Source organism: Acinonyx jubatus, chromosome B1, assembly GCF_027475565.1.
Source record: "Acinonyx jubatus isolate Ajub_Pintada_27869175 chromosome B1, VMU_Ajub_asm_v1.0, whole genome shotgun sequence".
Taxonomy (NCBI): Eukaryota; Metazoa; Chordata; class Mammalia; order Carnivora; family Felidae; genus Acinonyx; species Acinonyx jubatus.
In genome coordinates, this window is record NC_069382.1 from 116832728 (window position 1) to 116848273 (window position 15546).

General features: G+C 37.5%; 1 protein-coding gene across 1 annotated transcript; it reads right to left on the reverse strand.

The window, feature by feature from the left end:
* Positions 1-1327: 1327 nt before the first annotated feature.
* On the reverse strand, positions 1328-14204 carry CISD2 (CDGSH iron sulfur domain 2). The gene is made up of 3 exons (XM_015082900.3): positions 13934-14204; positions 3644-3858; positions 1328-2057 (listed from the first exon to the last, which is right to left on the reverse strand). Exons 1-3 carry the CDS (start codon positions 14034-14036, stop codon positions 1968-1970), a joined length of 408 nt encoding a protein of 135 aa, XP_014938386.1. The 5' UTR covers positions 14037-14204; the 3' UTR covers positions 1328-1967.
* Between the last annotated feature and the right edge of the window lie 1342 nt (positions 14205-15546).

Below are 15546 nucleotides of genomic sequence, written 5' to 3' on the forward strand. Positions count from 1 at the left end.
TATTTTGGACATAGCTCTTTAAAAATGTGGGGAGCACAAACTATTCTGAGAGTACAGCTCTCATACTTTTGGGGTGTTAAAATTACCTTCTATGAGATAATTAGTTTTCAATTCTTTATATACATTTAGCTGACAAAACTTAAAGTTGATAATTTCATTTTAGTCTCCACATTTTTAGGAAACTTTAAGTATGGGAACCACTAGAATATACATGTTGCTGTGCTGCAGTAAATTATTTTAAAGAAAAGCATTTCACGGCCACAGATCATGGATATTCAAACTTTTGGTAAGGAAGATTTTTCCCAAAATCTTGTGATCATCTATGGAGAAATAATTGTTTACTTTGACAGGGAAGCCCCTCAAGAATGTCGAAGAGAAGGTTTTAGGAAAGAACACCCAGAGCCATAGTGACAGCAGTGGTAGACTTCTCCCTCTTCACACATGAGGAAAGATTAACAATTTTGGACACATACCTTGTAAAACTGTTCAAAACCACAACTACATTTCTAACCCTAACTTTAAAACTCCTGCTTTTGGGGAGCCAGGATGGCTCAGTCAGTTGAGCGTCCGATTCTTGACTTCAGTTCAGGTCATGATCTCGCGGTTGCTGGGTTTGAGCCCCGCGTGGGGCTATGTGCTGATACCAAGAAGTCTGCTTAGAATTCTCCCTCCCTCTCCGCCCCTCTCCTGTTCTCTCTCTCTCTCTCTCTCTCTCTCTCTCTCTCTCTCAGTCTCTCTCTCAAAATAAATAAAAATAAAACTTAAAAAAAAAAGGTTTTAAAATTCCTGCTGTTGGTCACAGAGGCAAGATCACACAATAGAATCTACTGACGTTACAAGTAATAAATTACAAATCTAGGTACCAGACTTGGTGCAATGTCACGTACATACATGTGCTACCTATTAGCATATCTTTGTATATAAAAAAGACACAGTAAACTGACAGGACTATACCTTTAATAGACTTAAGGATAGCTATTAATAGAAGAACTGTAATATACAATAAAACAAAATAGACTCTTAGGCTGAAAAATTACAGAAGTTTTAAAGATTCTTCAGTAAGTTTATTTTGCAAACTTTTTGTGTTTTATGTTTTATTGGCTTAGACTGTTTGAAGAGAAAAATGTATACCATTTTGAACACTGAAGTGTTTATCATTTTACTATGAATTCAGATATGCTTTATGTTTATTTCTAACTGACCTTCAAATTGCAGCAGCTCATGAGTTTAGTATAAGTATTCTTGCCACCCCATCCCATCCTGTCATTGAGTCAAAGAGTTCAAGATACATATACAAAACACACACCTAAACAGACACAAACAAGACTTTTGTAAAGTAAACACATTTTTTATAATGTAAATAACTGTTCCTTTTTGGAACTTTCTTTATCCAGTTCAAGTCTTTTCTGAAACTGGGATATTCACACTTACTAGACACAATCTTTATAAAAGCAAAGCATTTATCTCTTTGAAAACTCAAGTAATTCTTGAGAGCAACATGTTTCTTACTGATCTAAAAAGAACAGAGTGTGGAAGGCCAAAGAGGAAAAATCACAGAAGAGGACTGGAAAACAATATATTTAATAGTGCACAGAGAAAATTTCTAAGTGTAGATTCTATTGAAAATATTGATATTCAAAGGAATAGCTTTGGACACACTGCCAAAAACTTAGATTTTTCTCAATTAAAACCAAGAGTGTTGATTTATTTAGGAAAATAACATTAAGTCTTTGAAGTAAGAATGAAAGGGTTGTACAATTTAATTTCTATATAAATGATTGTTTGAATATACAAAGTATCAAATATAAACAGTAGTGTAGCAAGAAAATAAATTGGTAGAAATAATTACTCAACCAATAGCAATAATTAAGACCACCATTTGAAAGATCTTCTATACACAAAGAATGAAAAAGTATTATTAGGAGATTTTACAGAACACAACTGAACTCAATCCTAATTCATTACTATTATACTTCTTTCTTCTTCAGTATTAGTGGACCCACATTATCTCCTGTTAACTCATTGTGTTTATTATGTGAACCATCACAGGCAGGAAACTAGAAAGGAAAAAGAATTACAAGTATTATTTTTAAAATGATTCAATAAGTAGAAATATTTGTGAAATGCTCTTATAAAGAAAGCACATTACTTTGAAAAACAAATCACCAGACAGCTTTCCTAAGTAATGTATATTCTACACCTAACCCAACTGCATTCCAATATCACAGCAAATCTAACAACTTTAAACAGTTAATTTATTATTTGATAAATATTTTAAATAAAAAGCTTTGGATTGGTTATTCCAAGAGTCAATAAAACAGGCTTAAAGGGGGATCAAAATAATCTCTTGTTTTCTGTGGAGCTCCAAATTAGAGCTCACCTCTTCACTTATTTAAATTTGAAAAGAATGTACAGTTGACCCTTGAACAACACAGGTTAGAACTGTGTGGGTCTACTTAACTGTGGATTTTTTTCTTTTTTGATAAACACAGTATAGTACTGTAAATGAATTTTCTCTTCCTTATTGTTTTCTTACTAACATTTCTTCTCTAGCTTCATTGTAAGAATAAAGTATGTAATATATCTAACATGCAAGATAAATGTTGACTGTTTATGTCATTAGTAAGGCTTCTGGCCAACAGTAAGCTAATAAGTTTTGGGGGGAGTCAAAAGTTATACCCAGATTTGACTGTGCCGGTGGTTGGTGCCCCAACCTCCATGTTGTTCAAGGGTCAACTGTAATTTAAATTCAAAATACATTATTTCATGTTTTCTTACCATGAAACTCACACATATTGTAAAATTTTTGAAAAAATTTTAAAATGAATTTAAAAATATTCACTCATAAGTAACAATAATCAAGATTTTTATATAATTTTTCCTCTGCATTTACTATATGTATTTCTTTTTTAAAAAACAAAATTGGGGTCATACTGTACTGTGCTTTTATTAATTACATCATGCTCTCCTGTCATTAAAATATTCTTTAAAAACATTACTTGTAATGGCTTCCTAATATCCCATAATTTGTATTATACCATTCTTTAATCACATTCCCATTATCGGACACCTAGATTATTTCCAAAACTTTGCTATTACAATAAATGTTGTGATGAACATTACTATGCTTAAAACTTCAAATAACCTATGATCAAAGTACTCGAAGAAAACAGATCTCACCAGCTACTTATAATACTCATCACTCCATACTTGTTTTTATTATTTCCACATTAAAAATCATCCATAATTATAGCTGCCATTTATTAGCTCATCTATATATAAGGCCCCGTACATATAGCATCTACTAAATCCTAAAAAATGTCTGTGATATTGATATATTATCAGAAAACAAAAAAACAAAAACCTAAAACATCAGAGATTAAAGATTCAGTAACCTGCCCAACCGAAGTCATACTGTAAGGGGCAGACATCAGTTTTGAAAACATCAGATTTCTATTCTTCCTTTTCTAATGTAGGTAAGTATCCACCATAAAATGCAAACTTTAATTTAGGAATATAAATTTTCAGTACTGAATACTGTGGAAAAATCTTTCATCTCACAGAACCTCAAAACTAAGGATTTAAAAAGCAGAACAATTCTAACTGCACAAAGTTTCAGAGTACGTGCAAGCGGACATCTTACCGTCTTAGAACGCCAACACCTACAATAAGCTGCTTTAGTGAGACACAAATCTTCAATGTTTATTTCATTCACCACTTTGGGATTTTCCTTTTGTATTTTAAGATTAATCAAGCTATCCTTCTGTTGTTTCTTCTTCGGGAGGAATGGACGAACTGCAAGGTAGCCAAGTAGTGCAAGTACACCAAGGAAAGGCAATAACCGAAGCCATTCTGAAACTAAACACGTACAGATTTAACAGTCTGCAGCACTCTTGTAATAGAACTCAAACAGCACGTGTCATGCTTAAGTTTATTCTTTACCTATTCTTTACTTCTCACATTAATTTCTTACCTATAAGTCTATGAATAAATAACAAAGTCAAGCCACCTATATCTAAGACCACCACTCTGATTTGTGAGCTAACTGAAGAGTTGTGAAACTGGAACACAAAGTTTTGAGAAATGTATCTTATATCAAGTATCCTATTTCATTATCCCTGACCCTGCCCTCCAAGACAGTACTGAGTGCTCCACAAGGCATTTAATGAACACTTAGGTAATAAGAGGTATCTAACAATGAGAACACCAAGTATATTTGTGTTTATCTTTATTTTTATTTCAGGAATAACAATCATCATAATTACAAACAAAGTTCAATGTGTGATATATTTTATAGGTTTAGAAAACATTTCCACCATGTCTAAAATCATACAACAGAATACCCAAGAATATTTTTTTAATGTTTATTTATTTTTGAGAGGGAGAGACAAAGCGTGAGAGGTGGAGGAGAGAGAGGGAGACACAGAATCTGAAGCAGCTCTGAGCTCTGAGCTGTCAGCATAGAGCCTGATGTGGGACTTGAACTCATGGACCACAAGATCATGACTTGCGCTGAAGTTGGATGCTCAACCAACTGAACATGAAGACAGAACATGTCTTCAATGCTTTAATTTACATTTTTGGTAAGACATAGTAATTCCTAAAGAAATGTTATCTAAAAGCTACTATTTTAAAGAACTAATTAAAATTTTCATACACTGAATGTTCTCATTATTAGATACCTCTTATTCCCTAAGTGTTCATTAAATGCCTTGTGGAGCACTCAGTACCTTCTTGGAGGGCAGGGTCAGGGAATATTAAGTAATATAAATAAAATGGTCCCTATGTCTATGAAGACAAACACATAAGGAAACCAAGATAAACATTTCAGCATGCACTCATCAAATGTTGGCTAGTGCCCTCCCTCTTCGGGGCTCTGTAGAGAATCCTTTCTGTTCTTAAATGTGATCATTTGACAATCTTCACTGAGTACTTACCTGATATCTTGCTCAGCACTACGTAAAAATTGCTTAGTCAAGAAAGAGAGAAAAACTAAAGATGTGCCAAGGCATGCTAATTAATGTTAGTAATAGACTATGCTAAGAGTACCACTGTATTATCTTATTTAACTCTGTTAAGCTGTGTTAGCTTAAAACAGCTGTATTTGGAGGGTACCCCTATTATTCCCATTTTCATGTGAGTAAACTGCAGCTCCATAAGCAGGTTTAGTCCAGGACAACAAATCCAGTCTAGTTCTCAATCATGATAAATAAAATCCAACAAATTTAAAATTTCATCTGTCCTTCTCTTGGTAAGACTATAATATAATTGTTCTTACACTTAACTATTAAAGAAAAAAATTTTAATTTTTAATGTTTATTTATTTATTGCAAGTACATGTGCAAGAGAAAGAGAGAGAGAGAGAGACAGACAGAGAGAGAGAGAGGGAGAGGGAGAGGGAGAGGGAGAGAGGGAGGGAGAGAGAGAGAGAAAATCCCAAGCAGGTTCTGCGCTGTCAGCACAGAGCCTGATGCAATGTGGGGCTTGATATCACCAACTGGGAGATCATCACCTGTGCAGAAATCAAGAGTTGGATGCTTAACTGACTGACCCATCCAGATGCCCCAAGATAATTTTAGATTATAATAAGAGCTATGAAGGAAACAAACAGAATGATAAAAGAAAGAAAAAGATTATCCTAAGGACCAAGCAGGATAGGTTGACTCCAACTTTCGGTAAGGAAGTCAGGAAGGAAAAAAAGATCTTTAAGTCAAGACCTAAAGACAAGAAGGTGGGGGGGCTCAAAGACTTGAGAAAAAAACTTTCAAGGCACAAGAGTATATGTAAAAGAAGCTTCCAACTTCACAGGATTGTTGGGAGGAGCGAATGAAGTTGGAAACCACTAGAAAAACTACAGAACACTATGTGAAAGAAAGCTACTAATACCTTCTGCCCTGAAACTACAGTTATGTAAATATCTGTCTCCTCCCCAACTCCCTGTCCTCTAACAGAGACTTATATAAACCAAGACTTCAATTAATTTTAACTGAATTGAGTCTGTACTCCATTACACTGACATTTTTTTTTTAATTTTTTTTAATGTTTATTTATTTTTGAGACAGAGAGAGACAGAGCATGAACAGGGGAGGGTCAGAGAGAGAGGGAGACAGAGAATCTGAAACAGGCTCCGGGCTCCAAGCTGTCAGCACAGAGCCTGACGCGGGGCTCGAACTCACGGACCGTGAGATCATGACCTGAGCCGAAGTCGGACGCTCAACCGACTGAGCCACCCAGGCGCCCCTAAGATAACTCCTACTAGGTATGCACTTGTTTGCCTTTATTCAAGGCCTATGAATGATAACAGTGTAAGGTGACAGATAAGAATTCTGTTTAAAATATTTAAGAAAAAAACTTTAAGCACCCTCAAGAAATATAAAACCTCATAGACAGATCAGGTGATAAGACAGGTGAAGATACAAAAATTACAAGACACAGTTCCTACCCCGAAGAAGCTTTTCACCTAGTATGGACTACAGATCTATAAGAAAAGAATTAAGTACTGTATGGTATGTGCAATTATAAATAAGCAATACAGAAGACATGATTAACTCTGCAGGGATGAGCAAAGGCTTTACATAGAGGTTGGCACCTAACCAGGTTTCTGAAAGATGAATAAGACTATAGGAGTCCACTATGCTGACCGCTCAGAGCCTGGAGCCTGCTTTGGATTCTGTGTCTCCGTCTTTCCCCCCTTTCCCACTTGCGTGCATTCTCTCTCTCTCAAAAATAAATAAACATCAAAGAAAAATTTTTTAAAAAAGACTATAGGAGTCCATAGGCTTATGGGAGGGGGAGCTACCTTTCACACAGAAGAAACAGCATAAACAAAGGCACAGAGATACAATGTGCATGAAAAGTTGGGGGAAGTAAGCACAATATTGCTGGAATATGATGAAATAGGAGAGGGACTGTAGAAGTGGTCAGGTGCCAGATGATAAAAATCAATAGGTAGGTAATAATCTACCCTGTACATAAAAGGTAAACCACCGATATTAAGAATATCACTGCATATTAATGTAACTGGAAAGCTGTTCATTTATGGAATCAGATGGAATTAAGGTATCAGATGGACGATGGACTAGTGGAGAGACAGAGGGAAGGGCAGAAAGGGATGTTAGTGGGAGGGCAAGAGGCAAGACAATCTGTTAGAATTCCACTGAAATAATTCCCCCCAAAATAATGCAAGTTTAAACTAAGGCAGTAGCCATTAAAGCAGAGGACAAATGGAACCCCCAAAACTGCCTGAACGGTGTATGTGTGCATGCATTTTTTGAGGAGACAGTCTGATGCTTTTACTGGGATTACACAGCAGGTCTGTGATCAATCTTCACATACCTTGAAACTTAAGAACCACTAACTCAAGTAGTAAAATCAATAGGATTGGGTGAGTGATCAAGTATGGAGCATAAATGGAAGAAGTGAGGGTCCTTCATGATTCCCAGATTTCTGGTTTCATTATCTGGATGAATGGAGATACTGGTCTCTAATTCAAAAACAAAACAAAACAGAACATAACAAGGGCAGTTTTAAGCAGCAAGAGACCAGTGCAGTGTTGTAGAAGAAAGGGAAAGATATGAAGGAAAATATTCCTTAAAGAATATAAGGGAGAGACTAAAGGTCAACAGTTAACAGCAAAGAAATAGGAATACTGAAGGATTGCATAAGTCATAGCTTTCTTTGAAACAGTGAAATAGTCTAATGTGGAAGTTGCTCTTCAGAGCCTAAAAGATGCCATCTCTCGGGGCACCTGGGTGACTCAGTTGGTTAAGCATCCAACTCTTGATTTCAGCTCAGGTCATGATCTCACAGTTTGTGGGATTGAGCCCCATGTCATGCTCTGCGCTGACAACATGGAGCCTGCCTGGGATTCTATCTCCCTCTCTCTACCCCTACCTCTCTCTCTCTCTCTCGCTCTCTCAAAAATAAACAAACATTAAAAAAAAAAAAAAAAGATGCCAACTCTCTCTGCTCTGCCAGAAAGACAAGAAAGATAAAGAAAAGATATCACTGAGAGACCTACAGGGGAAGTGGTTTACTAAGGTATAGCTTTGTTTCATTTAGGGTAAGGAGGTGCATATATGAAAAATTATCAAGTAGACAAGCCAGGGAGCACCTGGGTGGCTCAGTCTGCTAAGTGTCAGACTCTGGCTCAGGTCACAATCTCACGGTTCATGAGTTCGAGCCCCACGTCGGGCTCTGTGCTGACAGCTCAGAGCCTGGAGCCTGCTTCAGATTCTGTGTCTCCCTCTCTCTCTGCCCCTCCCCTGCTTGTGCTCTGTCTCTCTCAAAAAAAAAAAAAAAAAAAAAAATTAAAAAAAAGTTTTTTAATAAAAAAAGTAGACAAGCCAGGAGTAGAAGATAACAGTGTGAGAGAAGATCAGGGGTTATGGGGTGGGGTAAGTATTTTTGGCTGTAATTAAATCAAGGACATGGCTGACCTCAACATTCAATCCACTAAAAATGTACCCAGTTAGGCAACATTTTGATTATTCATTTGAATGTAAAAGGCTTGAATTTCCTTAAATTTTTTCCTTTACTTCAAATTTTTCACTTCAGAAAGATTTTCTTCCTCTACCAGTGAATTTCTCCTATTTCCAATTTTTTTAAATCACCTGTTTCTAAGTTAAAAACAAAAATTAGGGGTGCCTGGGTGGCTGAGTCGGTTAAGCATCTGACTTTGGCTCAGTTCATGATCTCGCCATCTGTGAGTTCAAGCCCCACGTCAGGCTCTGTACTAACAGCTCAGAGCGTAGAGCCTGCTTCAGATTCTGTGTCTCATTCTCTCTCTGTCCCTTGCCCGCTCATGTTCTGTCTCTGTCTCTCTCTCAAAAATAATTAATAAAACATTAAAAAAAACCCCACACTAATACTAAAATACCAAGCAGGATTCTAATATGCATTTTGCAATATTCTATTTCCCACTATTAAGACAAACAACAAATAGACTAAGAAGGTAGAGTAAAAGAACCAGTACCATCAGACAAACAAAACGTACACAGAAAAGAACATTTCAAAGCAACCTGAGTAGCAATTTTAACATAAATTTTTTTTAAGTTTAAATGCTGTTAAAAGAAGGTATAGTATCTCCTTAGAGAAACAGAATGTGGCTTAAGACAGGGCAGATTCAAGACAGGCTACAGGGGCTCCTGGGTGGCTCAGCTGGTTAAGCATCAGACTGTTGATTTCGGCTCAGGTCATGATCTTGCTGTCATGAGACTGAACCCCATGTAGGGCTCCGCGCTGGGAATTGAGCCTGCTTAAGATTCTCTCTCTCCCTCTCTCTGTGCCCCTCCCCCACTTGCATACACTCTCTCTGAAAATAAACTTAAAAAAAAAAAAAAGGCTACCTATTACACCCTATTCCTGACCAAGATATATAATCAAATACTATGATAAAAAACATTTGTAAAAGTACAATATAGATACACATGGCTCTCGATGAGGAATTACATTCTAAGAAACTAGGACAGAATTTTTTCCCTTCTCAAAATGTGGCATGTAATGATACTATAAAAATAATATTGGCAACTTGGCTGCTGATACTTTAATAACAGATTTTCTTGTGTACCGTTTATAGGTTAAGACACAGAAATGATTTCTATTTCTGGACTGCAAAAAGAGAAAAGTAAAATCTTTTCAATGGATGGTTTTACTATTACCACTTAAAACCTAATACAGACTGTTCAGGACCAAAATCCAATAGAATGAAATTAATGATCAATTTAAAAATCTTTTTTACATTCATTATTATGAATAGAACAGTGTCTCAGTGTCCAGAACATTTCCTGGACCAAGTCCTCAATAAATACCTGATGACCTGAGAAAATTTACACTGCAAGGTAGTTAGATGCCAGAAAATGTTTTAATGAGGCTGAAATTGTTCCCCACAAAGCCTAGTATAATCTTTAAATCTTTAATTACACTAACTTTTAAATATAGTTGGTCTAACTAGGAAGAGGGGGAAAAAACTTTTGTAACTTATAGTAACTATGTAAATATCTTCCCAAATTCTCAAAAACAGTTTTCTAAAATTCTTTAATCTTTTAGAAATAACTTTTATTATTTATGTTATTATTAATAAATGCAACTTTCTAGTTTGAACTTTATTATTTCTTATACATTCCTACTGAGAAACCTCACCTTTGGTTCATTTCTTTAAAAAAAGAGATACATTTTACATACAAGAAAATAAACAGATCTCAGGTGTTTAGCTCTCAGTTGTGACAAATATACCCCAGCAGCCTCTACTGAAAATATGTAAAAACATGCAAAATCCTCCATCACCCAAGAAAGTATTCTTCTGCCCTTTCTAGTCTATCCTTCCACCACTGATGTCTATCACTAAAGCTTTTTCACTCAACTTAAAGTTTTTGAGATTCATCCAGTGGAACAGTAATTCATTCCTTTTTATTGCTAACCAGTATTCCACTTTGAGTATACTATACTTTGTTTATCCACTCTCCTGTTGTCAGATATTCGGGTTGCTTCCAGTTTGGAACTATTATAAATAAGGCTACTATAAAACATGCTTGTAGAAGTGTTCTTGTGGATATAGGTTTTCAACTCTGTTCCACTTCTAAATTCTTTGTTCAAAAGTGGCCCTTTCTGGATAAACAGAACTAATGCTTTTGATGCTGTCAGCTCTGACATGTTTGTGTTACTCTGGAAAGAATATTATGATGGTCTTGGGAGTCATTGCCTTGTCTTTAGGAACAAAACCATTATTTTTCAAAGAACCAAACAGGGTCAAGAAGGGCAAAGCTATATGTTCAAAGTTTCATAGCAAGCTTTTAAATCCAGAAGCAAACTGTTTCTGACTTTCGAATAGGAAGATTTTATTGTTGTTGTCATGCTTTAAAAGTTTACACAACAGGGAAAGTTTTTTTTAAAGGTCAAAGTATTGGAATAGACTATACTTCCAAGCAATATACAAACTTACTTTAAAAGCCTCTCTGTTAAAAATGTGGCCTAAATAAAAATAGATAAGTTGTTTCTGATAGATAAGGACTGTCTGTAAATAGTGTATGGTGATTAAGGATCTCCAAGTGTTTACTAAGAATGCAGAGTCATCATGAGACAGTCTATTGCTTTAAAAAAGCACTAGATCTAAATAGGGAAGAAAAAATAGGCAAAAATAATATAAACTGTAACTTTGTTTGCTCTAGTTTTCACAGATAGAAAATGCAAACACTTTTGGTCTCCTAGACATTTTTTTTTTATTTTAATGTTTATTTATTTTTGAGAGAGATAGAGTGTGAGTGGGGGAGGGTCAGAGAGAGAGAGGGAGACACAGAATCCCAAGCAGGCTCCAGGCTCAGAGCTGTCAGCACAGAGCCCGATGTAGGGCTCGAACCCACCAATCGTGAGCTTATGACCTGAGCCGAAGTCCGACACTCAACTGACTAAGCCACCAAGGCACCCCTGGTCTCCTAGACATTTTAACAATTGCTGAAAAGTTACCTTTCAGGTTTTTGACTCAACAGAAGTCTAAGTATGGATTCTGTAAGTAGCTCAATCAAGACAGATGTAATTAGCTACTAAAATCTACTCTGAAGGGGAGACTCAGAGCAGAAATTGGTCATTGGAAATTTTCTTCCATAGTGCTCCAAAACAGATTCTGCAACTATTATATTGTCACCATCCAGTATGAAACAGACTATCTCAATTTTTCATAGAGCAATTATTACAAACATGTTACTGTTTCCTAATAAACAATACAATGAGAACTAAAGTGTAGACACATTGTAATGGAACTTAAATATATGTTTTTAAGATACTTATCAGAGTTATCACTACTTCTGAGAATCAGTCCTCACTTTAAATATTTAACAGCTTTGAAGAAGTTACTATGTATTACTGATTTAAGGGGGAAAAGGTTTGAGTTTCCTTAATGCCTTTAATAGAAATTAAATATTTGTTGACAGTGGAAATCTTTAAGGCAAAAATAAAAACAAAGAAAACTTCTAAAATCTAGCCACTAAATAAAACATCATACTTTCTATCTGCTCCAACTATATTCTATTCACAAAAAATTGAAACTAATATAAAACCAAATGTCACAAAATGATCATATTCTTTATTACTACTTTGGTGAATGCATTCAAGGGTATAATAAAAGGAGAAAAACTAACAATTGGTATAGGGCTACTTAACCACTGAATATTACAAATAAAATATATATACACGCAAACATTCCAAATTTCCAACTGCAGGGGAATGGTTAAGCCTACCATGATGTTACTCTAAAAGAAAACTATACAGTTGTTAGAAGATGAAGAACACGTTAAAATATATAAAGTTCTAAAGTAAAAGCAATGATAAAGGGCTTAAAAAAGCCAAAATTGTATATAACTGATGAAAATCCATCAGAATAGGATCAAAAGAAGACTTTGATGTTTATAAATACTTGATTTGACACATTTTTTCACTTTATGTTAGTTTTATGCGGCTTTCGATGTTTAGATATTTCTTCTTAATAACCGTTAATTATTTGGTTACTATACTTTCTATTTAATTACATGCTTTCAGGGGCACCTGGGTGCTTCAGTTGGTTAAGTAGTTAAGCATCCGACTTTGGCTCAGGTCATGATCTCACAGTTTGTGAGTTCAAGCCCCACATCTGGCTAAGGTCAGTGTGGATCCTGCTTCTGGTTCTCTTTCCCCTTCCCTCTCCCCCTTGAAATAAACCTTAAAAAAAAAAAAAATGCTTCCGATCAAACCGTAATTCAAACAATCTCTAGATTTGGAATGTCACCCAGTTCACCCCATCTAAATCTATTACTGGACTACCTCATTTTTTTAATACTATCCTTTTTTAGGGATAGTATTCTCTTAAAAAACAACCAAACAAAAACCTTCCCTGTATTAGGAGGTGAAATTCATCTCCCAATAATCTTCACTGATTTGGTCCTAGTTCTGTCTTTTGGTCTACACAAAATAAATGTTATTCTTCCACCAGTAAACCTTCAGCTACCATAAAACTCCAGACTGCTCCAGGCTAAACAACTCTATCTCAAAATTGTCTTCATGAATCATGTTTCATTCCCTGACATTGAAGACGTATGAGTTCAAAGTCTGCCGAATCAATATGGTTTTTGTTTTTTCCTCTCACCACCCTGATCAGTCTCAGTCTGGTTTACAAATATTCCACTTACAAAGTAACACTCCCAACAATGTCTCCCAAGTGTTGACTGCATTCTAGAAATTTTCGTCCTTTTGATGTGAAATCCTGAATTGTGGGTTCTTTTCTTGTACAGGAGGGATCTAAGTACAGAAAGTTATATATATTCATTAAATTTCACTTTCTAAAATCTGGTCCATCATACTAGCCTTTGAACCCCTTTTGGCTAACTGATCTTTCCTCAAGTTGCCTCCAGGCCCATAGTAACGGAGTTGGCCTAAAATGCCCCGGGGTAGTTCAAGTCTTCCCTATGGGAATGGAGGCTACTCTCCAATTTTGTTACCAAATAAAACTGCCATACACATATTGCGTGCCTGTTTCTCTCCCACGCACACACAAGCTGTGGGTAAAACAGCGCCGAGAGCTGGAAATGCCTAATTCACAGCACCTTAGATAGCTATGACTTTAAAATAAAAAGCACACTGCAGTGACCGATGGAGATGAAAAATATGGGCCCGCCACAAGTTCAGCACCTCCTCTGCAAAACCCTGGTCCCCCGTCACAGAAGAACACGGCAGAGCCACCAGAACAAGGACGGAAGGACGGAAGCCCCCAAGAACCCACAGGAGGAATCACTCGCGCTCCACGGCGGCTGCGCCAGCGCTCGCCCCCGCCCTCTGCGCGCAGGGTCACGGGGTAACGTGCCACTCGCCAAGCCCCGCCCCGTCCCTTAGCCCGAGGATGTTTAGACCACCCCCGACTCCCACCTTGAGAAACTTGCAAGGACAGGGACTGACTGAAGGCGAGGGTTACCTGTGAGACGGGCGAACCCGGTAATGCTCTCGGGGACAGGGAGCCGCTTTAGATAGGCGGGGAGCTGCACCTTCACGATACGGGCCACGCTCTCCAGCACCATCCTCGCGAGCAGCGTCCACTCCCCTCTGAGACCGCGCCGCTCTCCGGCCAAGCTGCCGCGCCTGCGCCGAGAGGAGAAGCGGACGGCGGGCGTTGCGGCCTGGGTCCCGCTGCCTGCAGGAGGGGGCGGCGCTGGGGGCCCACGGGGGAGAGGTGACCTGCTGGGCGCCGATTGGCAGCGGGCGAGTGACGTGCGCGCCCCGCGGACGCCGAGGGGGCGCGCGCGGCCGCGAGGTGCGGAGCCGCGGGAATGGATGAGTAGGGCCGCCCTCCGTGGAAACACGGTTTTGAAGACGGCCTGCGTACACGCTGGGCCCTTCACATCTGTAGACGGTGGAGGCCAGGAGAAAGGATACTGTGTGCGATGAGGTAAAGCATGTGAGAGTGCTTTGTAACCGGAAAGTGCCTTTCAAAAGTGAGTTGCTCCTCTCGTCGCTTTTTACTTCGGCCGCTCTCGTCACGACCCCTTCTTCCTGGAACTGGTTGGGTACCTTGGCCCTAGCATTGCATACTCCTCTAAGAGCACCCTCCCCGTCTACCCTGCGGTGCCCAACTCCGTTCCCTCGCCCCTGCAAGCCAGGTTTTTATTTTTGTTTTTGTTTTTAAGTTAAAATACCTGAGCTACGAACTGCTTAAATTAAGCTTTGCCACTCGGCAGTTTTGTGCAACCCTGAGGGTTTGGTTTTGTTTTTGTGGGGTTTTTTTGCAGCTTAGATAGGACCCGTGATATTCCTTCTTTCGATACTTTCAGTTCCTTATGCAGATGATCAGTTCTTTTTTCGGTTAACTAAAACTAGGAAAGTGTAAAGGAATATAAACCTTTAAAGCGACTTTTATGGTGCAGGATTTCTACTATAAGCTAAAGTATCCGTGAAGATCTTTAGATTTTATTTTTATTAATATCTTTTTAAAAACTGAAGAGTGGAAGGAGACCGCTTCACTTCCTTGCAACACCTGCCTTGACATGACTTTGTTTCCTATTTTTACCAAAGTGAAATATCCCTAGTAATGCCCTTGGTGACTGCGTGTTGTGTATGTGGTGTGATATCTTAATAAGGTGCCTCCGTACAGTTCTGAGCTCCACCTATTAACATATAATACCAACGAACTGATCATGGTCCGGTATTTCGTTTTGTGTGACTTAATGTTAACAGCTAGTTGTAATAAATACGTTTTATTCTTTATTTTTTCCCTTGTTATTTTCATTTTAAAGTGAGGAAAGGAAGCCATTTTTTAAAGTAACTTTTCGTTCTCTAGACTCTTTGATTTTTAATATCTGTGATGGGTTTTCACTAAAAAAAAATAACCGTATGAGAGTTAGTTGAATTCAGATCTAGATAAACCAATTTTCTATTGTTTTACCTTGTTCAAAATCCAATTACATTGGAAATTCTATGAAAATGCTTAGATACAGGTTCATGAGCTAGAGCAATATAGAAGGTTATATACAAAGTGATGATCAAAAGGTTGTTTACATTAGGATTTCCTTTCCATTTCTTTTTGGGAACTTA

Excerpts from the sequence above, each read along its gene's own strand:
- CISD2 (XM_015082900.3), bottom strand. The coding sequence starts at position 14,036 with ATGGTGCTGGAGAGCGTGGCCCGTATCGTGAAGGTGCAGCTCCCCGCC. Across the intron at positions 3,859-13,933 it reads CGGGTTCGCCCGTCTCACAG|TTTCAGAATGGCTTCGGTTA; the intron begins GTAACCCTCGCC and ends GTACGTGTTTAG. Across the intron at positions 2,058-3,643 it reads GGTGTTGGCGTTCTAAGACG|TTTCCTGCCTGTGATGGTTC; the intron begins GTAAGATGTCCG and ends TTTCCTTTCTAG.